This window comes from Archocentrus centrarchus, chromosome 12, assembly GCF_007364275.1.
Source record: "Archocentrus centrarchus isolate MPI-CPG fArcCen1 chromosome 12, fArcCen1, whole genome shotgun sequence".
Taxonomy (NCBI): Eukaryota; Metazoa; Chordata; class Actinopteri; order Cichliformes; family Cichlidae; genus Archocentrus; species Archocentrus centrarchus.
Genome location: NC_044357.1, coordinates 21,005,554 through 21,031,806, shown reverse-complemented (window position 1 = coordinate 21,031,806; position 26,253 = coordinate 21,005,554). Strand labels below are relative to the sequence as shown.

At 40.9% G+C, this 26,253-nt stretch overlaps 2 protein-coding genes across 3 annotated transcripts; both read right to left on the bottom strand.

The window, feature by feature from the left end:
* Positions 1–2,566: 2,566 nt before the first annotated feature.
* On the bottom strand, positions 2,567–5,913 carry cel.2 (carboxyl ester lipase, tandem duplicate 2). The gene is made up of 11 exons (XM_030742680.1): positions 5,817–5,913; positions 5,433–5,580; positions 5,089–5,208; positions 4,825–5,022; positions 4,584–4,714; positions 4,233–4,340; positions 3,996–4,110; positions 3,603–3,789; positions 3,270–3,473; positions 2,897–3,106; positions 2,567–2,773 (listed from the first exon to the last, which is right to left on the bottom strand). The coding sequence occupies exons 1-11, from the start codon at positions 5,880–5,882 to the stop codon at positions 2,596–2,598; spliced, it is 1,665 nt and encodes a 554-aa protein (XP_030598540.1). The 5' UTR covers positions 5,883–5,913; the 3' UTR covers positions 2,567–2,595.
* A 1,626-nt stretch (positions 5,914–7,539) lies between these two features.
* On the bottom strand, positions 7,540–19,860 carry gtf3c5 (general transcription factor IIIC, polypeptide 5). 2 transcript variants are annotated; one of them, XM_030742751.1, is made up of 12 exons: positions 19,524–19,860; positions 17,932–18,130; positions 11,733–11,928; positions 11,598–11,608; positions 11,425–11,507; positions 11,024–11,128; positions 10,728–10,842; positions 10,517–10,597; positions 10,304–10,392; positions 9,353–9,435; positions 9,086–9,228; positions 7,540–7,867 (listed from the first exon to the last, which is right to left on the bottom strand). In XM_030742751.1, exons 1-12 carry the CDS (start codon positions 19,725–19,727, stop codon positions 7,680–7,682), a joined length of 1,497 nt encoding a protein of 498 aa, XP_030598611.1. In that variant the 5' UTR covers positions 19,728–19,860; the 3' UTR covers positions 7,540–7,679. The 2 variants fall into 2 exon arrangements, with proteins under 2 accessions (XP_030598611.1, XP_030598609.1); XM_030742749.1 differs by having other exon boundaries at positions 11,425–11,608.
* Positions 19,861–26,253: the final 6,393 nt, after the last annotated feature.

Genomic DNA, 26,253 nt, shown 5'->3' with positions numbered 1-26,253 from the left:
AACTGAGGGCTTAAATACACAGCAGGTAATTAGGGCAAGAGGAAACAGTAGGGCACAACAGGTGAAGCAAATGAAACTAATAACATAGGTGAAGCAAAACTAGATAAAAAGCACAGGGAACACAAGACTGGCAAAATAAAACAGGAAGTGACTAACCAAGGTACACGCAGACTAAATACGGGGGACTGGCACACAGACACGGGACAGACGCAGACTAGTCACAACACTAGGAATAAAACTCAATAAGAAAACACAGGAGGTCAGGGTCAAGACAAAATGACAAAACAGACAAGACCATGGAAGCAGGGGAGACAGGGACGAAGGGAACAAGAGCATCAAAACAAACTGGGAAATAAAAACTCAGGAAAAATAAAACTAAACACAAAATGCTGGGCAGACGGCCCAGGACCATGACAGTTAGACCTTTGCAGTTCCTCAAAACTCTGAAACGCCCCCTTCTGGGTAAATGTGTAGTAAGTGGTTAGTCCCTTTGGGATCCAGCCTTTAAATCTCCCATCATTCTGGTTTGGTTTAAAATCTGAGTCAAAGGCACACCATCTGAGTACTTTGATCTGATTATCTATTTTACAAATTTTAACTATCTTTTTCCAAGAATCCAGCATTGTGTGTAACATTGAATCACGTGGTATCATCAGCTCTTCTTGTAAGTCTTTATGTATTAACACTGATATTAGAGGAATTCCTTTCACTGTTGAGCCAGAGTTGTCTCCACCTGCTGAGGAAACTGACGTCCTTCAGTGTCTGCAGGACTCTGTTAAAGACCTTTTATGACTCAGTGGTAGCATCTGCCCTTTTCTATGCAGTGGTCTGCTGGCTCTGTGCTGGGATGTCCTCTGGAGTCTGTGGTGGTGGTGGGTGAAAACTTGGCTGAAAACACTGTAAAAGTTTGCTTTGTGTGAGAGAAGCAGTAATATTTCAAAATTTTCTCACAGTTTTAGTCGGTCTACTCAACCAGTGTTGCATTTGAGTTTTGTTCAAAATGCATTCTGGGATACTTGGCTGCACCAAGTCCACACAAGCTTTTTTGTTTGTTTGTTTTTTTTTATGTTTTTTAATTTAAGAATTTTAATTGTAACATGAATTTACAAACAAAACAAGGCAACAATGTGGGAAAAAAAGTATCAGATCGGTCTCAGGTTGAGTTGTACATATTCAAATGAATAATAGAGAAACAATTAATAATGGAAAAAAAAGGGGGGGGAAACAATTTTAATAACAAGGAACAAACATCGAGGCTTACAACAAATTAAACTTGCTAATCAAAGAACAAAGTCGTTGGGCAGTTTTACTTTTAACCATCTTTAGAGACTAACAGAAACATATTAGAAAATTCTTCAAACTACATAAATTTGGATTAACTTTAAAAAATCTTCATTTATGAACAAACCAAGTCCACACAAGTCACCGCCAATGCAGACTCGACAGAAGGGGCGGAGCAAGAAAACATCCGGGTACTTTGAGCGAACTTGCCTTTATGCGAACTTTGAATTGGAACAGAACTTAGGCTGAGATTGATGACGTTGCACAAGTTCACATGTACAGGGCCCACATCCTTCGAAGGAACTGGCCTAGGTAGACTGGGGCCGTTTTTCAATATGCGTTCTTGTGCATACTTGTGTACTAACCACACTCCACTCAGCGGGGGAAACCTAGCGGGGGTTTGAAAAGGATGTGCTGGAAGTTGGACGTTCTCAGTTAGCGAGGCGAGCTCCTGGTAGAGCGGAGCACTTTATGCAATTAAGCGATATCTTGATAAAACAAGCAGATATTTTAAGTTTACACATTTACATTCTTGCCTGAAAACATCACTAAGTTTATTTTGTGTTACATAAACAGTCATATTAAAAACTTTTTGCCGCTCTCCTCTGCCATTGCGTGTTTGAGTTTTGATGCGCAATGAAACATGGGATATGGTAGGCCACAGACCTATCCTTCAAATTCGAAAAAAGGACGCATTCGTCGACCACATTTGGAAGTGTCTTCGAATTTGGACAGCCTTCACATTAGTAGCAGTCAACCTGCCCTAAATCCTGAGCCACTATTTAGCAAGCCAGGTAAAAAAGGAAAAAATGGTGCTCAAAACAGGAAGGAGAGAATTGTTTGCTCAGGTACAACCTCATGGTATGAGCCCCAAAAATATCTACCCAGGGGGCTAACACACAGTTGTTACACCTGTGGCTGTTATCAGTATCAACTGCTGTTGTACCTAAACTTAGCTAAAAAAGGCTAACTGTACCCCAGCTAACACAGATAGATTGGTAGCAAAATGGCACGATACTTTTAATGGCTAGCTAATAAAGTCAGCTACATCTGCAAAATCAATTTGTTACTTTCTGCTATTCTATTTTGCATTACAAAGTTAACACACTTCTGAGAGTTTTGTAAATAATTCAAATGCATTAGTGCATCAACTGAGATCCTGTATTGAGAGCTTCAGATAGTCATATTATAAATTCAAACACACGATCAAATAAACCCACAAGATTAATATTTTTGTCTGCTATCCATTTATTTTTCACAAAATAGTAGTGATATAATACTTCACATCCACACATATGCACATGCTACTTATTCTTAGACAACTACAGGAAGGTTGGGCAGGATACTGGTCCAGAAATGCACATAACGCAGCCTCAGCTGCTGCTGCACATAGTTCTTGTCCATGTCAGAATGGATCTCCAGGAACTCTGGTCCACTTCTGGTGAATTCTGGCCAGGTAGCAGGCACATTTGAACCTCCTTTGTTGGGATCTCTGTGGACATAACCAGAAAAAAGGAAAACAGAAATATACAAGATTAAATTATATTTCGATGCCTGACTCTATTCTTTGATTTCTGTGATACTTGGACAATCTTTTGCGTCTGCAGAATTATACCCAGTTTTGGCAAAGTTGGTCCAGTAGGCGATCATGTATTTGGAGACGCGGCGATGTCTTGGCCAGTATCCAAGTGGTGTGGTGAAAGGCTTTCCGAACACGTACTGCAGGTCGTCAGCGTGGTCAGCTCCCATCCAGCTTGGGTAGGGCAAGACTAGACCACCCATACGGTTGGGCTCAGAGAATAGGTAGGAGTAGGTGCGTCCAGTTCTTTGGTGAAATGAAAACAGCAATGTGACGATAACTACACCACTGAATAAAGAAATGTATTTTTACCTCTGTAATTATTTAGATGCATGATATTTTATTTAGCACTGAGCCCACTATTGTATCATTAAATTCTGACATTTCTATTGCAAGATCACATTCTCACGTGGCATGGTCAGCATGAAGATAAAGGGCGGCCTGTGTAGGAACCAGGAAAATGTAGTCTGTTCCGATGGCCACAATGGTCTTCTTGATGGTCTCCCTACTGGGATTACTTCCCCAGGTTGAGGTGTACGTGGAATAGGCATTGTCCATACCAAGCGTGCCCTTCTCCTTTGTGTAGGCTCCCAAGAGCCTCTTCACATCCTCTCTGCAATCAGAAAAAGAGGACTGAGGTCTGATTAAACATCTTCCTGCTTCCAAAGTTTTCATATGCTGCTACATGTTGGTCCATTTTGGCATTGTTGTTGTTCTAACTGATTAAATGGTTCAAACTCACATTGGGGTATCAATCAGCTGAGAGTTGATTGATGGAACATCAAGGGCGGTGAAAATATGTCCGTCCATGTCATTGACTCCAGCAATGTAGTCAATTTCAGCTGCATTGTCGAACAAGTTGGAAGGATCGTCTGGCAAGAAGTCGCCATCGATCACAGGAGACAGCACCAAGTTGTACACAAGGGGGTCTGAGAAATGCAGACAGTCAGAAAATTTACTGTATACAGAAAAACTCTTTTCTATATATTGTGCCATGATCAGTGTGCATATAGTTTGAAGTGCTGAATGTAACACACTGTATCAAATTGGACTTGGTGACTAATTTAGGCAGAACTGCTTTCATCATGTCTAAAATGAGAATGTAAACTAGGTTTGTGTGGAATGCAGTCCTTACTATCGGGTGAACTGGACAAATTGAGAGTGCCTGCCATTGTTAGGGTCACGGCATCAGTCATCTTCAAACAGGCAGCCATTCTGTCATCGGTTGGGCAGTTGACCTTCAGAGCGACCTGCAGAGTGGGTATAATTTATCTGTAATTATCTGCCTTTGCTGAAGTTGTACGCACAGCTTCGTATTTATTTTATTTGTTCCAAAAAAAAAGTGGTTATATGTAGAACAGCTGTAATGTACCTCCTCGGCAAACTTGCGAGGGTTTTTGTTGATTCCCCAGGGGCAAAGTGCCACCCCACTCTGGGAGATGGCTCTCCTGATGAGCCCTTTATTGTGTGGAGTGAGAGTCTGTGGGTGGAAGGTTAGGAAGAATACGTATTTCAGCCTGTGCTTTGAACTGAATCAGAGTCATATTTAAAAATGTTGAATTTTGCCTAAATTTACTAATTTACCATCTATCTGTCTATCTTAGTAATGAGCGAGCAGCAACCTCTGCAGTGAAAACATGAAAGTGCTGCAGCTCCTTGACTTGCAACTTGAGGCTGGCGCCAAAAGTCTCGGTCTGGGTCTGCTTTAAGTGTCACCTCTCACCTGGAAGCTAACACTAGCTCCACCTGCAGACTCCCCAAAGATGGTGATGTTGTCAGGGTCGCCTCCAAATGACTTGATGTTTCTGTGCACCCAGGCGATGGCAGTGTGCTGATCCCACAAACCATAGTTTCCTGAAGATCAAATAGAATCCAGCTCATGAGAAGAATCGCTACTTTAATGGAAGTATTTCAATAATTGGCAGCTCAGCATCTACCAGACTCTGTAAAGTGTGTGTGCCTACCTGGCAAACTAGAGTCTCCAGTGCTCAGGAACCCCATAGTTCCCACACGGTACCCCAGTGTCACTACAATAACATCTCCTCTGTCTGCAATCTCCTGCCCGCTGTACAGGTAGTTATCCAGGAAGTTAGCGCCCATGGAGCCTCCAACTAGGAATCCTCCCCCAAAGATCCAAACCATGACAGGCAGATCACGAGACACTAGAAGATGAAGACAGTTAGTGTTGGTCTAATTAGTGTGAAAACTTTTTTGGCTTCTGTCGTTACCTGAGCTGCCGTGAGGAACCCAGATGTTAAGGTACAGACAGTCCTCGCTGCCCCTGTGGTCATTCATTAAAAGGTTCAGCTGAAGGCATCTGGGCTTGTACTCTGTGGCCTTTAGAATGCCTGACCAGAAACACACATAAAAAGAGCAGTGTGTTCTACTTATTGTAAGACATTACTTCACACAGTGCAGGCCTTAGCTGATGCTTATTTTCCTGCAAGAAGAAGATAAAGCATTTTTGACTGACTGATTAAAGAAAATATGCAGAAAAGGCTTCTGTGAGTTTGAGATATAATTTCAGATATAATCAATAAAGATTGATAAGAAACACAATCAGTTTACCCACCATCCCATCCAGGGTGAGGCTTTGGTTTCTCAAATCTTCCAGGAACGTCAGCAAAAGGGATTCCCTTGAAGACGTCCATGGAACGGAATAATCCAAGACTAATCTTTTTGCCCTCAACCCTCCCTCCCTCGGTTTGCACCACACCGAGCTACAGAGATAATGCACAATGTGATTAAGATAGTAAATGTTAGCCATTAAAAACCATATATTTATATTTGTAGATCTGAACACTCAGTTTCAGTTCAACACATTTTGTAATCTTACAGTTGCAGCTAAATCATCTGTGCAAAACTGAGCTTGAAACATTTTTTTCTACATACTGCATACTATTTTTAGAGAAAAATTCTGGAAACATGAAAAGTACACATATTGTGTGACACCTACAGAGGCCGCAGAGGCCGTCTTCAAAAACACAGCAATGGCAATCAAAATCCCCAGCTTCAGCATCATGGCAAAAATGGCAGAACCTCACTGACTGACACCCAGACTTTTTTGAAAAAGACTCCTCCCCTAAACAACATCTGACCACCATGGTGCTGCTTTTCTCACTGTTACATAATATTTAACCACCTTGTGTACGCTGCATCTCCCCCAATACTTCCCATGCATTGCCTCGCAATTTTTGAAACAGGCCTAAATTAAAATAAATAAGTTTGAGGAGCCTTTTTTTTCTGTCCTTTCGAGAAGGTAAAATAAAAACAGGCTAAATGAGGTTTAGTGAAAAATGGGCTGCCTTTATTTTAAAGGCATAAGAGTCTATTTGTCTCCTGTGCAGGTTTTCTCTGCATCTGAAAATGCAGTAATTAATAATAGTGTTGTGAAATTTAGTGAGTAACTTCAAAAACAGACTGGGTGAAAAAAACAAACAGAAATATCATGACACAGCCATGTATCAGCCTTTATAAAAAGGTGCATGTGACCAAATGTTCACAAGCCATTTGGGTTTTTTTTCCATCTATCAGTAAGCCTGTTGAGTTTACACAGCTGTCAAACTGGGCCCAGAGTCAGACAGCTCTGTTAACCTGTATGCTTTGAATGCTTCAAAACTAAACGGTGAATACCTTCATTGTAGCCTACAATTATTATGTTTCCCAAAATAAAATGTTATCTTTTATGTGCTTTTCTGTGTCCACTGATTTTATCTGCCAAAATAATCTATACACCTATACTGACGTGGCCTATCCAGCAACAATTTGTGTATATACATGGCACTCACCTGCCAAATATCTAATCAGCCAATTATATGTCAGCAATTTAGCCATGCAGACATGGTCAAGATGGTTTGCTGAAGTTCAAATCCAGCATCAGAACGGGGAAGAAAGCAATTTGGCATTGAATGCAACGCATAGTTGTTGGTTTGTGTATTTCAGGAACTGCTGATCTGATCTGATCTACTGGGATTTTTCCCACACAATCATCTCTAGGATTTACAGAGAAAATAATCCAGTGTGAGGCAGCTCTCTGGGTGAAAATGCCTGATGCCTGAGGTCGGCGGAGTTGGCTAGACTGCTTGTAGCTTATAGTAAGGCAAAAGTAACTCAAATCACCACTTGCTACAATCAAGGTATGCAGAAGAGCATCTCTGAACATGCCAAACATCAAACCTTGAAGCAGATAGGCTACAGCAGAAGACCACACCGGGTGTCACTCCTATCAGCTGAAAACTGGAAACTGAGAAAAACTATTTGGACTGACTCACTAAAATTGGACAATAGATCATAGACGAAAGATTGAAAAAACATTGCCTGATCTGATGAGTCTCAATGTTTGCCGTGACATTCAAACGGTCAGGTTAGAATTTGGTGCATGTAACCATCCTGGCTTACGTTAGTGGTTCTGGCTGGTGGCAAAGTGGGCAGTGCCACACAATAACAAAAAACTGCAATACAGCTAGGCAGTTAGATTTTTAGTAGTTTCATGTCAAATAAAACACACCTACACTAGAAGCAACATGAGAGCAGCACATGGCATTTGATGATGTTTCATGTCATTGTTTTTAATGTTATTTGGTCAGAAAAACTGCACCTTTACTTATGTCCATGATGAATTTTAATCATACTGTAACTGATGAAAATGTGCATTTAAACACATGCATCAAAGGCTTCCCTGGATACACAGCAAAGTACACAACTGTTACAAAAAAAACAACTTAATTTCTTTATTAATGTTCAGCTAAATTACATTTAAAGAAAAATGATGATGCAAAATATTAACAGTCAAATCATGTCAACAAACTCTTGTACTGTGTTACACGTAATCTAGAATTTCTGTCTCCATCTCATTTTCACTCCCTTCAGATGGCTGAAATTCATCTTCCTCATCCTCCTCTTCATCTTCCTGATTCTCCTCCTCCTCCTCCTCCTCCTCCTCTTCTACATACACATCTTTTAAACTTTGGCCTTTACGTCTTCGTCTTTTGGGTAATTCCGGCAACTCTGAAGGAGAAAAAGAAAATCAAATAAGTCAAAAAAACAAACAAACAAACAAACAAACACACACACACACACACACACACACACACACACACACACACACACACACACACACACACACACACACACACACACACACACACACACACACTCCAGAAGCCAAAGTCCTGTTCCTCTGTACCACATCAGATAACACGTTCTCAAAAAGAGTGTCTCACACCATCTTCTGTCCTCTCTCAGAATAGTCTGTACATACTGAGTCTTAGCCCAAGCACTTTTAAAGCGCCAGAACATCAGTCTGTTTTTCTGAAATGATGAGGTAATGAGTTACACAATCATTATCCGGGATCACAAAGTGACTACAAGGAGGAAAAAAACCCCAAAAATCATTACAGTATTCTGTCAAATACTGCATCCTTTTACCTTTTTAGAAGAGTTAAAGTCACTGAAAGTAGCCATGCTAGCAGCTCTGTAAAGCTGTAAAAAGGAGCTGAGTTAACCGATTTATATTCACAGTAACTAGTGAAGAAGCTATAGAGTTTACCACCATAACTGTCACATTTTAATGTTTTAGCATCAAGCTACAACCTCCGTGGCTTAAAAAGAAAACCAATCCAGGAGTGCCAAAAACTGCCTTTCTTCAAAATTCCTCCTTAAGGCTGGTTCCAAATGTTTGTCAATCCCCCCACATGCTCTACCAGGTGAGCTATGGATTCACCTGGGAACCTTTTTCATGGCAGTCCATCCAGTAGTTGTTGCACAACTTGTAAAACTAGACTAGTCAACTGGAGTAGCTGCTGGCCTCACAAGTCGGCAAGTTTCGCGTTTTATTCATGTCATGGTGTTGGTTAACTGTTGGCTCTAAGATGTTAAGCAGCCACTTGACAGTCTTAAATATGCACACAATAACTGTATGGACTATTTAACCTGGTCTATTGTACTAATACGATGTCTGTAACCAATCAACTTCATCAGGCCATGAAGTGTGATGAGTGGTCACAGGTAGGCTCACAGGGCTAAAAGCTGTGTAACTAATGAACAAAGAAGAGGAGAGAAATTAGACCAAAAGCAGGGCATGATTTAGGCTAAAAGTAAAACCAGCCCTGGATGCACACTGTGCCGACTGAAAGAGGAAAAGTTCCTCATGAGTCCATCTGAGTAGTTAGTGTTTGGTCACAGTAATCAGAATCACAAACCCACAGCTGCCAGTTTTGTCCCTACCTGGTCTCTGAGCTCGGATCACCTTCTTGATCATGGCTGAGATCATGTCCCTCAGCTTGTCTGTGGTGCCGACGACACACCATCCGTCCCGCTCTTCACAGTGCTGCTCATTACCGCTGTTCTGCTCAATCACCTTTTGGATACTGGAAGCACAAAAAGACCTGCATTACACTCCAACCAAAGCAAGACGACAGACTCCCCACTTGCATTAAAGTAATGGAAACATGCCATATGTTACACTGGAGTATGCACATGACTGTTTTGTACCTTTCTACATCCAAATCACAGAGCTGGTAAAACATTTGTCTGTGAGGAGGCAGCATGCCCTCTCTGAAAATGTAGGATGATTCCTGTGAAGCGGAAACAGAGGGCAGGGACAGCTTTGTCATGACTATTTTATAAGACTGCATGTAAACAGATAATAAATGCCTTTGTAGCTTCAGGCATTTTTATCTTTACACTTTGGAAATGTCAGTGTGCTCAAAGTTAAATTAAAAAAGAACAACAGTTTCAATTAATAAAGACAGATTATACAGAACTGTGTAAATGTCTTGAGTCACCTTTTATGTCCATATTTTGCTCCTAATCAGCCAAAGTTTCTTGTAATGGAGGCTCTGTCAAGCTTTGGGGCTGCATTTCAGCCAGTGGTGTTGGGGATCTTGTTAAAACTGATGGAATTATGAATGCAGAAAAGTACCATCAGATTTTAATCTACCATTCAATACCATGTGGAAAGCATATGATTGGCAGCAGCTTAATTTTTCGCCATAACAGTGATCCCAAACACACTGCCAATGCAGTAAAACCATACCTGGGCATTTTACTTGTAAAGTAGAAAAAAAATGAGGGGTGACTCAAGATTTTGCACAGTACTGTAAATGCTACCCATGTGATAATGAAATGAGAAAAGTTGAACATATAGAAAGCACAATCAAAACCAACACGACCTATGAGTGAGTAGACAAAAGTTACAGATTAATAGTGGCATATAAAAAGCACGAGGAGTGAAATGAGGCGAATGAACGAGAAGTACTGAGTGCATCGTGGGAAGCTCCCGAGCCAGCCTGAACCAACGGCAGCACAACCGATCCAGCCTAACTATGTGTTATCAAAAAGAAAGGTTTTAAAGCCTAATCTTAAAACTATACAAGGTGTGTGCTTGTAACATTTAGCATCTTAGCTCTAATAATACTGCCACACGGCTCTTTCTTCACGGACCCTCAGCTGGTACTTGACTGGAGCTGGATCTCGACTGCTGCAGGGACCCTCGTGAGTCTGAAGAGCCATCACGCTAGCTGGCAGGGGTGCTGGAAAAAGACAGCAATGACTTTATTTACTAACTTATTAACAAGGCTATAAATCACATGCATTGCCCTTGTTTGTGAATATGTATACATATGAGAGGCACTTGCATTCATCTAAGACACTCACCCGATTTGTTTAATGTGTTTGGCAGACTGTAGTTCAGGGAGCTTCTCTTGGCTTTTATTGGTATGTTTGATAGAGAGTAGCCTAAAAATGGGGACAAAATGAAAACAAAAGTGCTCATAATAATAATAAACTACTCATATTAGTAGTTTTTCATTAAAATTGAAAAAAGAAAAAGAAAAAAATACGCAGATAAAGTTTATTCTGCTCTCACCGTGCTTGGTGCTACAGCGAATCCTGAAATCAAGCATCTGGTATTTTTTGGCCTCTGAGGTCTTTCGGGGATCATAGCCCAGCCTCACCCACAGGCTCCTCCACGGTCCTGTCACCTGTAAAAAGCAAACCCATGTTTAACTTCTGTGACAGCAAAGGAAAAACTGCACAAGCCTCTCATCCAGTGGGCGGATGCAATAATATTGAATCTATAATATGCAATCCAGTACAGCATTATTGAATTCTTTTTTTTCACCATTTCAGAACAAAACTGAGTGACATTAGGGATATCCTCACCATGTAATAGGCATAGACGGGCAGCAGCAGCTTCAGCTTATCAGGGTGGAGGTTGATGTGGGCTTTGACTGCGTTCCGTGACCAGATGGGCCGGCTCTCAAACATCTAGGCGCAAAATGTTTTGAGATTAGATAATGCCCAGAAGATGTTGGAAAAGTGTATAAGATTATATAAAAGATTTTCCTATTTTTTGAGAGAAAACTGCTGATTATGTTGGTTCAGTTGAAATCAGTTCAGTAAAAAAACAACACAAATAGAAGTAAATGCATGTTGTGACAACAAGACAGAGTTTTCAAAGTGTTTGAGGGGATGTAAATACAGCTGGGAAGCCCCCCTCTCAGTTCCTGCACTTATTAACAAGTGACCCTTGCAATCAGAGCGTGTTTGGGTACTGGACACACCTTTTTCAGCTGTTCCTCAGCCTGCTTGTCGCAGTCCTTCATGCAGATTCGTCTCCAGGTAACTTTGGCTGCCTCGAGGCACTCTGCGGGCACGGTGGGATCAGTGAAGCTGACAAAAATGGCATTGTGGGGCCGGCCAGCGCGATTTAAACCAATAAAATTCTTAGTGTCACCTGGCATTTGGCTACAAAAACACAAGAGGAGAAATATTAATGTTAGACACTAAAGTCAGATATAGACTTCCCAATATTGCTGTCTGGGGGAACTAGGAAAAGCTGTCATGCTAACACACACAGCATCTTACTAACTTTACATGGACGTCAGGCCGGTAAAAATAATCCACGGGACTGTCGAGGCGCGAGAAGATGGGCGGGGGGAGAAAGTAAGGCATGGGCTGCTCAAAGAACTCTTGACTCTCTGGTTTGCGGAGGATGATTTTGTCATACAAAGAAGTGTCTTTTCCACCTTCTGAATGCACTGCAAGACACTGGAAGTCTGCCAGCCCTGCAAACAGCAAATATTCATCAGATCAAACATCCTCACCGGCATCATTTGTACATTTGATGCATTATTATCTTCTGAAACTGGGTCTAAGTAGCTCAGTAACACTTTAATCAATCAAAAGTGAACTTGGTGCATGGATTAAGGATCACAGAGCAACAATATTTTTGCTGTCTGAAAAGTGAAGATGTGGTTAGAAAAAGTACTGCTACTCCTATGAGAAAGCAGCCCCCTGCCTGAACCTCTCTAAACCATTTCCTGATGAGTTTATGGGCTTTTTCACTCATTCCTGGTCTGAATAAACCGAATACATTTTCATCATTCAGAGTTTCAGAAAGGAGTATTATGCAGGGTATGTTCACTGGCTTAAAAACTGTGACTTACAAGTTAAAAAAAAAAAAAATCAAACTGTGGCCTGGAGGGTGAAAGTGTTTTTTGGTAGTGGGGCATGCCAGAAAAAGTAAGAGAAATGCTGCCTTAAACAAGTTAATGTGGTGATTGTTAAGCTCATGGGACGTGCCAGAGTCAAGACAACCTGTCATATAATTCTGACTGACGTGACCTCCATTACTGAATTTTATTGAAAGAGTTGAAAAAAAAAATCCCAGGCGATTAAACTTGTTCAATCTTCCCTAAAATTAGCACCAAAAATCTTCAGATGTTTCATGTATCATGTCTTTTGGGCATTTTGGCCACTGGAGGGCACTGTAGTTAACACAGACAGCACCACTCCAAACTTTTAACTGGTACTGTTTCCTTATGCTGTATAAATCCTCACTTTTAACATGATGAAGATGCCATGGCTGTATGAATATCTTGTCTGTATTAAGTATGAAAATATGAGAAACAAGTAAATATTAAAGCCGCAAGCGGCGATGAGCGGGCCCTCGCACCCGGCGCGCGTCGACCCCTGGCGCGCTCCAGCCAAGCCGCGCGTCGCCCCGTGGCACGCTCCAGCCGAACCGCGCTCGGAGGTTCTCGCAGACGAGAGAGTAGCTGGCTCACCCGGCTGCTGACGGCTCAGCAGGCTAGCCGTACTTCGCGTCGATCGTCTCCCGCTTCCACTAGGTGGCGTCGGTGAGTGCCCACTAATTAATATGTCACAATGCTCTATGTAATGCCTGCAGCCATCAATGAAACTGTAATGACCATAGGATGATGAGTATCAGTGTCCTACTGATTTCCTGTTGCCACTAGGTGGCGTTATGAGTGTGAAACAAAGCTGATAGAGGGGTGTGTCCGGTCTCCCTTACCCTCCCATTAAGCCTGTGAAGTTTGAGGCAGATCGGACAATGTATGTCAGAGATGTAACAATTTGGTGCACTGTGGTATATGAGTAAAATCCCACATTTAGAGGGTTGCTACGGCAACACCGTTCAATATTCTACAAAACCATGAATATCTTTTGATGGGCTACTTGTGTAGATGATCTGGAGCCATTTTGGTGTGACTGGATGAAAAGCTGTAGTAGAAGATGATTCAAATAGCAGGCCTGAAAAATGTGAAAAATGCTGCAAAAATGACACCTTAATTAGAACATGTCAGGCTTCCTGTTGGATTTCGGCTATCGGTCCAAGAGACTTTTTTGTACGTGTTAGGATGTTACTTCAGCATGCACGATTTCAGGTACACAGACCAAGCACTGCCCTGGGGCTGATGTTTAGAACCTATCTGGGCCTGAAATGGAAAAAAAGTCCAAATTCAGAGGGTTGCTACGGCAACACCGTTCAATATTCTACAAAACCATGAATATCTTTTGATGGGCTACTTGTGTGGATGATCTGGAGCCATTTTGGTGTCACTGGGTCAAATGCCCTAGGAGGAGTTGAGGCAAAAAGGCCTGAAAAATGTGAAAAATGCTGCAAAAATGACACTTTAAAGTAAACGTGGCTGACTTCCTGTTGGGTTTGGGCTATCGGTCCAAGAGAGTTTTTTGTAGATGTTAGCATCTTACATCAGCAGGCACATTTTCAGGTACATAGAGAAAGCACAGCCCAGGGGCTGATGTTTAGAATCTCTGTGAATTTGAAATTGAAAAAAAGTCCAAATTCAGAGGGTTGCCATGGCAACACCGTTCAATATTCTACAAAACCATGAATAACTTTTGATGGGCTACTTGTGTAGATGATCTGGAGCCAATTTGGTGTCACTGGGTGAAATGCCCTAGGACAAGTTCGTTCAAATAGCAGGCGTGGAAATCGCAAAAATTGACACCTTCAATTGAAGATGGCCGACTTCCTGTAGGGTTGAGGGTATGGGTCCAAGAGACTTTTTTGTACGTCTTAGTATGTTACATGAGCATGTACATTTTCATAGATGTAGATAAAACGTAGCTCCGGGGCTACTCAAAAAACTTGCTATTTTAAGATATTCCGAGCTGCCACTAGGCGGCGCTCTAACGTTTATGGACTTTATGCATATGAGTGTGTTCAGGGCAGCATGCTTATCACACCACTGAAGTTTGAGCCAGATTGGGCAAGTTGGCTTTGAGTTACAGCCATTTTTGTGTTCATGGCGAATCATCGAACTTTGCCGTCCCATAAGGGTCACGCCCTTTTGTCAAAAAGTCACAGTTTTGAAAACACAGTAAGTCCAACTTCTTAAGGCTTTCCAGGTGAAATTTGAGATGGTTCTGCTAAACCACCTTGGAGCTGGACCTCCAAGTGTAAAATATGACATTTCCTGTTCCCACTAGGTGGCGCTGCGACTGATATTAAATATTGTCATATGTATGTGTTCAGGGGGGCACCCTCATCCTACTGGAGAAGTTTGATGCACATTGGATCATGTAGGTATGAATGAGAGGCAATCAAAATTTCATGGCGAATGATCAAAGTTCAAAGGGGCATAAGGACCCCTCCCCCTTGCCAAAAACTCACCATTTTCGAGATTTAGATTCCCCTGGGGGTGTAGGTTAGACAAACCAAATATGAAGATGATAACGTCTAAAACCTCTGAGTTATTAGAAAAAGTGTGAGGGCTGCAAATCGCCAAATTTGCATAATTAATTCAAAATGGCGGACTTCCTGTTGGGTTTAGGGCATGGCTCCAAGAGGATTTTTTGTGCGCCTGGACATGATATACATGTGTATGAAGTTTCATTCATGTACGTGAAACACAGCGGTGGGGCTCCAGTTTAGGGGGCGCTAGCGAGCCATTTGGGCGCGCCCTTGCCCGAGCCCATTAAAATACTTAAATTTTCACCAGGTGTGACGCATGTGCCAAGTTTCATGAGTTTTTGAATATGATAAAGCCCCCAAAAAGCCAATTCATTTGCCTGAATAATAAAAAAAATAATAATAATTAAAGCCGCAAGCGGCGATGAGCGGGCCCTCGCACCCGGCGCGCGTCGACCCCTGGCGCGCTCCAGCCAAGCCGCGCGTCGACCCGTGGCACGCTCCAGCCGAACCGCGCTCGGAGGTTCTCGCAGACGAGAGAGTAGCTGGCTCACCCGGCTGCTGACGGCTCAGCAGGCTAGCCGTACTTCGCGTCGATCGTCTCCCGCTTCCACTAGGTGGCGTCGGTGAGTGCCCACTAATTAATATGTCACAATGCTCTATGTAATGCCTGCAGCCATCAATGAAACTGTAATGACCATAGGATGATGAGTATCAGTGTCCTACTGATTTCCTGTTGCCACTAGGTGGCGTTATGAGTGTGAAACAAAGCTGATAGAGGGGTGTGTCCGGTCTCCCTTACCCTCCCATTAAGCCTGTGAAGTTTGAGGCAGATCGGACAATGTATGTCAGAGATGTAACAATTTGGTGCACTGTGGTATATGAGTAAAATCCCACATTTAGAGGGTTGCTACGGCAACACCGTTCAATATTCTACAAAACCATGAATATCTTTTGATGGGCTACTTGTGTAGATGATCTGGAGCCATTTTGGTGTGACTGGATGAAAAGCTGTAGTAGAAGATGATTGAAATAGCAGGCCTGAAAAATGTGACAAATGCTGCAAAAATGACACCTTAATTAGAACATGTCAGGCTTCCTGTTGGATTTCGGCTATCGGTCCAAGAGACTTTTTTGTACGTGTTAGGATGTTACTTCAGCATGCACGATTTCAGGTACACAGACCAAGCACTGCCCTGGGGCTGATGTTTAGAACCTATGTGGGCCTGAAATGGAAAAAAAGTCCAAATTCAGAGGGTTGCTACAGCAACACCGTTCAATATTCTACAAAACCATGAATATCTTTTGATGGGCTACTTGTGTGGATGATCTGGAGCCATTTTGGTCTCACTGGGTCAAATGCCCTAGGAGGAGTTGAGGCAAAAAGGCCTGAAAAAGGCGAAAAATGCTGCAAAAATGACACTTTAAAGTAAACGTGGCTGACTTCCTGTTGGGTTTGGGCTATCGGTCCAAGAGAGTTTTTTGTAGATGTTAGCATCTTACATCAGCAGGCACATTTTCAGGTACATAGAGAAAGCACAGCCCAGGGGCTGATGTTTAGAATCTCTGTGAATTTGAAATTGAAAAAAGTCCAAATTCAGAGGGTTGCCATGGCAACACCGTTCAATATTCTACAAAACCCTGAATAACTTTTGATGGGCTACTTGTGTAGATGATCTGGAGCCAATTTGGTGTCACTGGGTGAAATGCCCTAGGACAAGTTCGTTCAAATAGCAGGCGTGGAAATCGCAAAAATTGACACCTTCAATTGAAGATGGCCGACTTCCTGTAGGGTTTAGGGTATGGGTCCAAGAGACTTTTTTGTACGTCTTAGTATGTTACATGAGCATGTACATTTTCATACATGTAGATAAAACGTAGCTCCGGGGCTACTCAAAAAACTTGCTATTTTAAGATATTCCGAGCTGCCACTAGGCGGCGCTCTAACGTTTATGGACTTTATGCATATGAGTGTGTGCAGGGCAGCATGCTTATCACACCACTGAAGTTTGAGCCAGATTGGGCAAGTTGGCTTTGAGTTACAGCCATTTTTGTGTTCATGGCGAATCATCGAACTTTGCCGTCCCATAAGGGTCACGCCCTTTTGTCAAAAGTCACAGTTTTGAAAACACAGTAAGTCCAACTTCTTAAGGCTTTCCAGGTGAAATTTGAGATGGTTCTGCTAAACCACCTTGGAGCTGGACCTCCAAGTGTAAAATATGACATTTCCTGTTCCCACTAGGTGGCGCTGCGACTGATATTAAATATTGTCATATGTATGTGTTCAGGGGGGCACCCTCATCCTACTGGAGAAGTTTGATGCACATTGGATCATGTAGGTATGAATGAGAGGCAATCAAAATTTCATGGCGAATGATCAAAGTTCAAAGGGGCATAAGGACCCCTCCCCCTTGGCAAAAACTCACCATTTTCGAGATTTAGATTCCCCTGGGGGTGTAGGTTAGACAAACCAAATATGAAGATGATAACGTCTAAAACCTCTGAGTTATTAGAAAAAGTGTGAGGGCTGCAAATCGCCAAATTTGCATAATTAATTCAAAATGGCGGACTTCCTGTTGGGTTTAGGGCATGGCTCCAAGAGGATTTTTTGTGCGCCTGGACATGATATACATGTGTATGAAGTTTCATTCATGTACGTGAAACACAGCGGTGGGGCTCCAGTTTAGGGGGCGCTAGCGAGCCATTTGGGCGCGCCCTTGCCCGAGCCCATTAAAATACTTAAATTTTCACCAGGTGTGACGCATGTGCAAAGTTTCATGAGTTTTTGAATATGATAAAGCCCCCAAAAAGCCAATTCATTTGCCTGAATAATAATAATAAAAAAAAAATAATAATAATAATAATAATAAACGAAGCAATTACAATAGGGCCTTCGCACAGTTCGTGCTCGGGCCCTAATAATAATAAACGAAGCAATTACAATAGGGCCTTCGCACAGTTCGTGCTCGGGCCCTAATTAGAGATTCCAAATAATATATATTATTTGGACAGTTATTAAAATAAAAAGTGAAACTGTACAATTGAAAGAAGACCAAGGGTTAACAAAATGAACTTTATCATGCTGTAGGTGGATAACTGAGAGACACACCAGTGAATTTGTATGTGGTTCCAATGACTCCGAGCACGTCCATGTGGTTCTCGGCATCTTTGGGGTCTTTCTTTCGCACCCGTCGTCGCACTCTGAGGAGGAGGTTTCCCGATGAGAAGCGGTTTCCACACAGTGAGTGACAGAAAGGGTCTTGGGGTCGATAACGCAGCTCGAGACGCTTGTTGGGGTTGGCGTAGGTCTGTGAGAATATCGGGAAAAAGAGGCAGTATTAACCACAGAAATCAGAAAGAGTTTAGTAACAGCTGACGACCCACAAAACAGCCAGTTTAACATGCAAATTTCTTTCATTTTTCCCATATAATGCCAGTTACTAGTGGTCTTCATTTAGGTTTTACCCTTTTTTTCAGGTTGTTTTCTCTTCAAAAATTGCCTATGAAAATGATAAAAATGTTCAATTGAAAGAAAAGAATAACAAATCGATCTAACAAAAATTCAATTTGGTCAAATCTTTAACTGTTCAGATCAAACACAAAATTTCAAGTTTAGAAGAATTTGCTGAGGTTTCAAGAAAATTCTCAAATACTGCACAATTTTCAACCAAACATTCAACAAGAAAATTGGGGCAAAAAAAAAAAAATCATTCTAAAATCCACAAAAGCAAAGTTTGACAGGAATAATGGACATTTTCTATTGTTTTACAATAAAAAGCATTAGAAAATAGCACATGCTTGTCAAAGAAAAACATTGTGTTGCATAGTGTTATTTACAAACGCAACACATATATTGGGTCTGACTTGAAGTGAAACACCTCTTCACTTTAGATTTTATCCATTAAAAGCTAGTTTTATTCTAATTTGTGCTGATTGGTCGAGTAATGATTTACAATTGATCTTCCTCCATCGGTGGCAGCCATTTCCAAGCGATAAGAAGTCTTAAAAGGTGTGGTTAAACCACAACACCACATGTGTATAAGCAGCCAGTCGTGGTGGCTGGAGGTTACTGCTATCAAGTGGCTGATGCTGGAAATTCTCTGTAACTGCTCATTTTGTATGTTAGATGAAAATGGTGGATGCCGGTGTACTGCTCATGGTGTAGTGATGCCACCAGTTCTACAAAGGAGTGAAAATATTTGCAAAGTTAAAACCATTTTTGTATTTCCCCAAGTTGTGGTAACTATAAAGACGGGGGGGAAAGTAATGAAGTATGGGTAAATACATGGCTGTGAACTTGTGGACACCTGTGAAAATGTGGATGTTTTCAGGATACGTTTGTTCTTCTTTACATTTGTTGCATAAAGGATAAATTATTAGGGAGTCGCTTAACTGGTGTGGCCCACTTGATTTTAACTGGGACTGTGCTGGGGCCCTGCACTTAAATGTGTTTAACACCGCTGATCTAAACCCTGAAAACGAGCCCAGTTTCCTCACAGGCTACTTGAATTACAACTGTGGTTTTTATTAGTCCAGTGGCTGATTATAGTGTAAAAGCATCAAGTAAATTGTGGGCTAGAAAACGATTTATTTAAGACACAATTTATGAAAAACTGAAAATGCCTTTTCTATAACTGACGCAAAAATATTTCCAAAGTAAAAGCCCGAGACTGATAGCTGTCCCAGCTGGAGTCCCCTTACTTTGGTCACTGACTGTTCACCACCCAGAGTGTTCAGCATTCTGTCCACGCTGCTGAAGACCCCGGGATACTCCACACACACCAGCTTTGTGTCCCGAAGCTCCACAGTGGACGAGCTGCCCGGGATTTCCTCGTGTTCAGCGGGACGGGAAAGAGTCAGCTCTTTCAGAGTAAAATCCAGCCTCGCCTCCTTCAGATCCGCCATACTGACTCCTTATCTGGCTTTTATTAGGAGTAATTTAATGAACCAACTACTTCAGCCACAAAGGAGACAGAAAATACATCTCACTGTCGCAGTTCTCGCTGCATGAGCATATGTTCAAGTCCAAAATAACGCCGGGCGGAAACGTTTCAGCGCACACTGGTTCCGGACGCGTTAAACGTTTTCTTTACGCCTTCCAAAAATCAAAATAGGTGCTTCCGTACCAACTCAGAGTAACAAAAAATAAAGGAAATAAATAAACCTTTCAAGACGAGCATGTAAAATCCCGGAATAACATGCAGCACGAATATAGTTTTTTTTAGACCTCCTGTACGGGGCATGATTAGAGATTTCCCCCCAATTAAGTTCTTACCTGTTATTAGTCTGTAGGCCACATAACTTGATTCGGTTTAGCTGGCATGCAGAACTGATATAAACATCTAAAAGAGATATTAAGTGTGAAATGGTTTAAGTAGTTATTAAAAAGTGGTAAAAGTCTTTGGGCTGTTATTCAATGCCAGATCAGGATAGAATATTGTTCGGTTTGAAAAATTCAAAATTTAGTCAAGTCAAGTCAAGTCAAGTTTATTTATAAAGCACATTTAAAACAACGACGTTGACCAAAGTGCTGTACAAGATCTGTAACCCCAAGGACTATACTAAATAAAATAAAAATATATAAATAAATAAATAAAATAATAAAATAAAAATAAATAAATAAAAACATTAAGAACAATAAATAACATAAGAAAATTAAAAATTAAAACGTTTAAAACAAGTACCATAAAATACCATAAAACAATCATCTAAAAGGAGGTAGCACTGCAGCCAAATGCCAAAGAAAAGAAATGTGTTTTTAATAGAGATTTAAATGTGTGTATCGTCTGAGCTGTGCGGATATGGAGAGGTAGATCGTTCCATAGCTTTGGTGCTGCTGCTGCAAAAGCTCGATCACCTCTCTGTTTTAGTCTAATTTTAGGCCTCTGTAAGAGCAGCTGGTTCGATGACCTCAGAGCTCTTACAGGGGTGTGACAGTGAAGCAGCTCAGACAGATACAAAGGTGCCAGTCCGTTTAAGGCTTTAAAAGTAAGCAATAAAATCTTAAAATCGATTCTAAAACGGACAGGGAGCCAGTGAAGGGATGACAGGACTGGGGTAATGTGTTCATGCTTTTTTAAACCGGTTAAAAGACGAGCTGCCGCATTCTGGACTACCTGCAGGCGGCGCACAGATGATTGATCTATGCCAAAGTACAGAGAATTACAGTAGTCCAGGCGGGAAGTAATAAAAGCATGAATAACTTTTTCCAGGTCCTGCTGCGGGAGATAAGGTTTTACCTTGGCAATGACTCTGAGTTGGTAAAAACTGATTTTGGTAACAGCACTTACTTGCTTCTCCATTTTAAAACTACTATCTAAAATGACACCCAGATTTTTCACAGCATCACGACAGTGAGGAGCCAAATGACTCAGAGTGCCAGAGGAGTAGCTTGAGGGGTCAAATTTACCAAAGCATATGACCTCGGTTTTGCTTTCATTAAGATTTAGGAAATTGTTTCTCATCCAGGACTTGATGTCACTTAGACAGTTCAGCAGGGGTTCCCATGGATCTCTGCTGTTCAGTTTGATGGGCATATACACCTGGATGTCGTTTTAGGCCTAGTGTTTAATTGCAGGTACACGTCATGCACATTATGATATTAGTGCCATATATATATATATATATATATATATATATATATATTGCTGTGTAAAATTATTTTTCCAACTTCCTGATAATTTTTTATAGTATATTTGCTAAACATCCTTTAATACTAGACAAAGATCACCTGAAAAAAGACACGCAACATCCAAACCTATCCAAACCTTCCTGTCCTGATGTTAAAAAGTAAATGTCTCTTAAACCTAATAACTGGTTGTGCTAGTTGTGTATCTATAAAATTTGAACTAAGTTTCCAAAAAATATACGTATAATGTTTACTATAAGAAAACCAAACAGCACAAGAAACCAAATCTTTTTTGAATGAATATCACATTTTTAACATGTGATATTCATTTAAACCTTTGACAGTCAGAAAGAGAAGCCTGCTGTTGTCACAGGCTCTTTCTTTTACAAAGTGCAAAACTAACTTTCATCCCCTCAGAGAAAAGAACAGTTTTCTGCATGTTTACTGACTTAAATATGTGTGTAGGCAATAACTGTCTAACATGACACTGTTTACTTTGATACTTGCCTGTCCTCTTTTTGTCATCAGTCACACACACACACACACACACACATATATATATATATATATATATATATATATATAGGGTCTGAATACTTTTTTGATTTTAGCCAATGGCTGTAATGAAACAAAGACTGAAAAATTTAAAGGGGTCTGAATACTTTCCGTACCCACTGTATATATATATATCTGTGTGTATATATATATATATATATATATATATATATATATATATATATATATATATATATATATATATATATATATATATATATATATATATATATATATATATATATATATATATATATATATATAAAACAGCTCCACTGCTGTCACAGTTGTCTTGGTAAGAAGGATTTCTATCCCAAACCCCACAAGCTTCAAACTGTCATCCCCTCAGAGAAGAATGCAGTCAACAGTGTTTACTTTCTCCTGTGTATAGGCAATAACTGTCTAATGCGACACTGTGTTTACTTTGATTCTTGCTTGTTTTACCTTCGGGGGGAGTACATCTTGTAAATGAGTCATTATGCAACCGTCTTATTTTTACTTTTTTCGCATGACATTCATTTTTTTTCTTTTTTTTCTAATTTCATTTGTTAATAATACTTAGTTTAACATCCATCCCAGGAACGGAGCATTGATTGCGTTCTGCTGTTGTGCCTCTTTTGTCCTGTCTCTCTCCCCTCAGCCCCAACTGGTTGCAGCCGATGACTGCCCCTCCCTGAGCCTGGATCTGCTGGAGGCTTCTTCCTGTTAAAAGAGAGTTTTTGCTTCCCACTGTCCCAAGTGCTTGTTCATAGGGGGTCGTTTTGACTTTTGGGTTTTCTCTGTAATTATTGTAGGGTCTTTACCTTACAGTATAAAACACCTTGAGGTGACTGTTTGTTGTGATTTGGTGCTATATAAATAAAATTGAATTGAATTGCAGCAATTTGGGATGGTTTTCCTAAATGGATTGGTTTAATAAATGAGATTCTGATTTGCAGCAGATTCCCAAGTACCGAATCCTGGACTTCATCAGGTCACTGAGAGCCTTCTTTACAGGGAAAGCTCTGGGACAGGTCAGTTACTGGGAGACACAGAATTCAAACTGATTATGGCTTTCTCCTATAGTTCTTGGTTCTCTTTCATAGCTGTGTTTTGTTATTATGACATGCAGTTTGAAATGTGTAAATTCTGACTATAAATTATGGTTGTATAACAGCAAAAAAAGTTTTTATCCTGGAGAATTTACAGTCATCTGACATTTTATTAGGTACACCTTGATAGTATCGACTGGACCCACTGTTGCCTAATCCTGCCCCCAACCCCAACCTTGTTCCATCCCAAAGGCGCTCTGTGGCTTTAGCTCTGGTCACTGTGAAGGCCACTGGAGTTCAGTGAACCCACTGTCATGTTCAAGAAACCAGTCTGAGATGATCTGATGTTTGTGACATGGTGTTTTAATTCAGCTGGAAGCAGCCATTAGAAGATGGGTACACTGTGGTCATAACAAGTGCCCTATATTCAGGAAGGCTGAGGCATTTAAATAATGCTCAGCTGGTACTAACGGGCCCAAAGTGTGTCCCCACATCACTACACTACCACTGCCAGCCTGTCTTGGATCCATGCTTTCATGTTGTTTACAACAAATTCTGATGCTACCATCTGAATGCCTCAGCAGAATTTGAGACTCGGTAGACCAGGTGATGTTTTTCTAATCTTCTGTTGTCCAATTTTTATGAGCCAGTGCAAACTGTATACTCAGTTTCCTGTTCTTAGCTGACAGGAGTGGCACCCAGTGTGGTTTTCTGGTGCTGTAGGTCATCTGAACATGTTGTGTGTTCAGACATACTCTTCTGCATACTTTGGTAATAATGAGTGGTTGTTTGCGTTACTGTTGTCTTCCTGTCAGCTTGAAGGAGTCTGATAAAAAAAAAAAAAAAATAGACTGCTGCTGCTGCTCTACTAATTTTGGCCTCATGATGGCAGCGTATTACTAAACAACATCAGAGACAACACAAGTAACATCTTCTTGAATTCTCTCAGATGAGGTCATTTTCAAACTGCATTAAAAATACAAAATTTTGAAGTTGACAAATATACATTTGGTCATAAAAACTCACCCACTGTTGCCAGAGGCAAAGAGGAGTCGTCCTTCTCTCCCTCTCCAAACTGCAAACTGTCATCCCCTTAGAGAAGAAAGCAGGCTCAGCAGTTGTCTGTGTTTACCATCTTAAATGTGTATAAGCAATAACTGTCTAACGTGACACTGTGTTTACTTTGATTCTTGCTTGTCTTCTTTTGTCATGTTTTTAAGACAGCACATGATTTTAACAGTCATCAGTAGCACCATTTGTACTTTTTATATGTACATATTTTACATGCATATGTCTGAAGTGTTCTGCAACTAGTCAGTATATATGATAAAGCTGTTACAGGAAGGTATATCAGGTTTCTTTCTCCTTTATTGTAGACAAAGACAAAGCACAGCTGTGCTTATAATAATTAACTGTGACTCTATACACAGCTTACATATTGGTTTACAGGAACAGAAGAAATCCTTTAATAATGCTATTATTAACACGTGTGTGTGTGTGTGTGTTTTCCTACTTAAAGTGTTTGATTATGATGTGTGAAATCACAAAGAAAATTCCTCTCCCTGTAGATGTTATGAAGCTCAGTGTTTTGTGATAGAGACTTAAAGAGGATGGGATAGAAGACACACAAGACTGACTGACAATCTGTTGTGTGCTGTGGTGAAGTGAAGATTTTTTAATCTTTCTGCCATCCTTTTCTTTTTCTCTTTCTCTCTCTATGGGGCCATCATCTATTGGATATCTGTCCAGCTCCTTGGTGGTATCTTGCCCGAGGGCCTCTGCGCTCCTCCCTGCCTTGCTGCAGGCCTGTTCCAGCCGTTACAGTGTGGGGAGGCCATGATAAGGTTATCAGACAGCCTCCACAGCTCAGCTCACCCTGGAAGAGTCTGCTGCCCACAGATTTCACCCCTCCTTCCTCCCACTCATTCTGACTTCTCACTCAGCGCATCCCCTCTCCTGTCAACCCTTCTTTACAGCTGGCTGTTTATCAGCTGAAGAGGAAATCTGTATTTATGGTCATATTTGGATGTGTTATGTGAACTTCAGGCCACACCCACAAAGCCCAGTCATTTTCTGCATGTAAAACACAAGATTATTATCAGTGATTTCTGTGTGTAACACGGTTATTAATGCTGAAAAGACCATAAACTGCATCAATATTTGTCATCTACTGTTACATGTGGTATGACCAGATAAACATATAAAGGAATTAATTTTCCTGTGTTATTTGATTTATTTGTTTATATCAGAAGTAATGATTCATTAGTTATCAGTACATTTCAATGAAGCAACAAATTTCAACCCCCTACGGAGTTTCCCCAGAGTTTTATAGCATAAATGATGAAGATCCCATATTCACAAAGGCCTGTGAGCTCCAGCTGTGTGCAGTGCATAATGCAAATCGCTGCATAAGCAGCCATTGTGAAAACTCTTCCCATTAGTTTTCTCTTCCAAAGAGGTTAGCATTAAGGTTTGTTCCAACAACATGGAATAATATTTAACATGCAGTAAGTCACAGCAATAATCACAACAGGAGTATCTGTGAGGACCCTGGAGATGAAGATATGCTCACCCTCCTAGTGGTTGAAAATGTATCATTAGCCTATATTTCAGCAGTGTTTTCACATCACACAACAGTGTTAAACTCTTTCCTTTGATGTATATAAAACAAAATATAGTCACTGATAAGCTAAAAATAATAATAATAATAATAAAGTCCTGTGACTGGGAAAGTGTTAATGTATCACCACAGTATGCTTCATCATCTGGGCACCATGAATGTGTGCCGCTGTGTGTGTGCACATTCATTAACACCAGCACCACAGTAGGCTTCTTTACAGTGGGCTTCATTCTATGGGGACCATGAACGTCTGCAATACTCCATGAGATTGATGACAAATTAAAGGTAAAGCCTGAACCTGTAGGCCCCCACGGTGAGTAGATCTGATGGCTCTGTTTTGCTGTGGAAGGCATTTTTAGTCCCAGTTTAGTCCCAGTTGTTCTCCTGCAAATGAGCACTTTATCCTGTGATAAAACATTCAGTGGCAGTGTTGTGTGAATGGGTGAATGAGACCTGCTGTATAAAGCACTTGTAAAGTGCTCATGTAGAGTAGAAAAGAAATATAAGAAAATATAAGATTACACAGACCCACAGCATTAGACTAAAATAACATTAAGCTGCTGCATCTGTTTATGAACCATTTTCAGTTTTCTCACT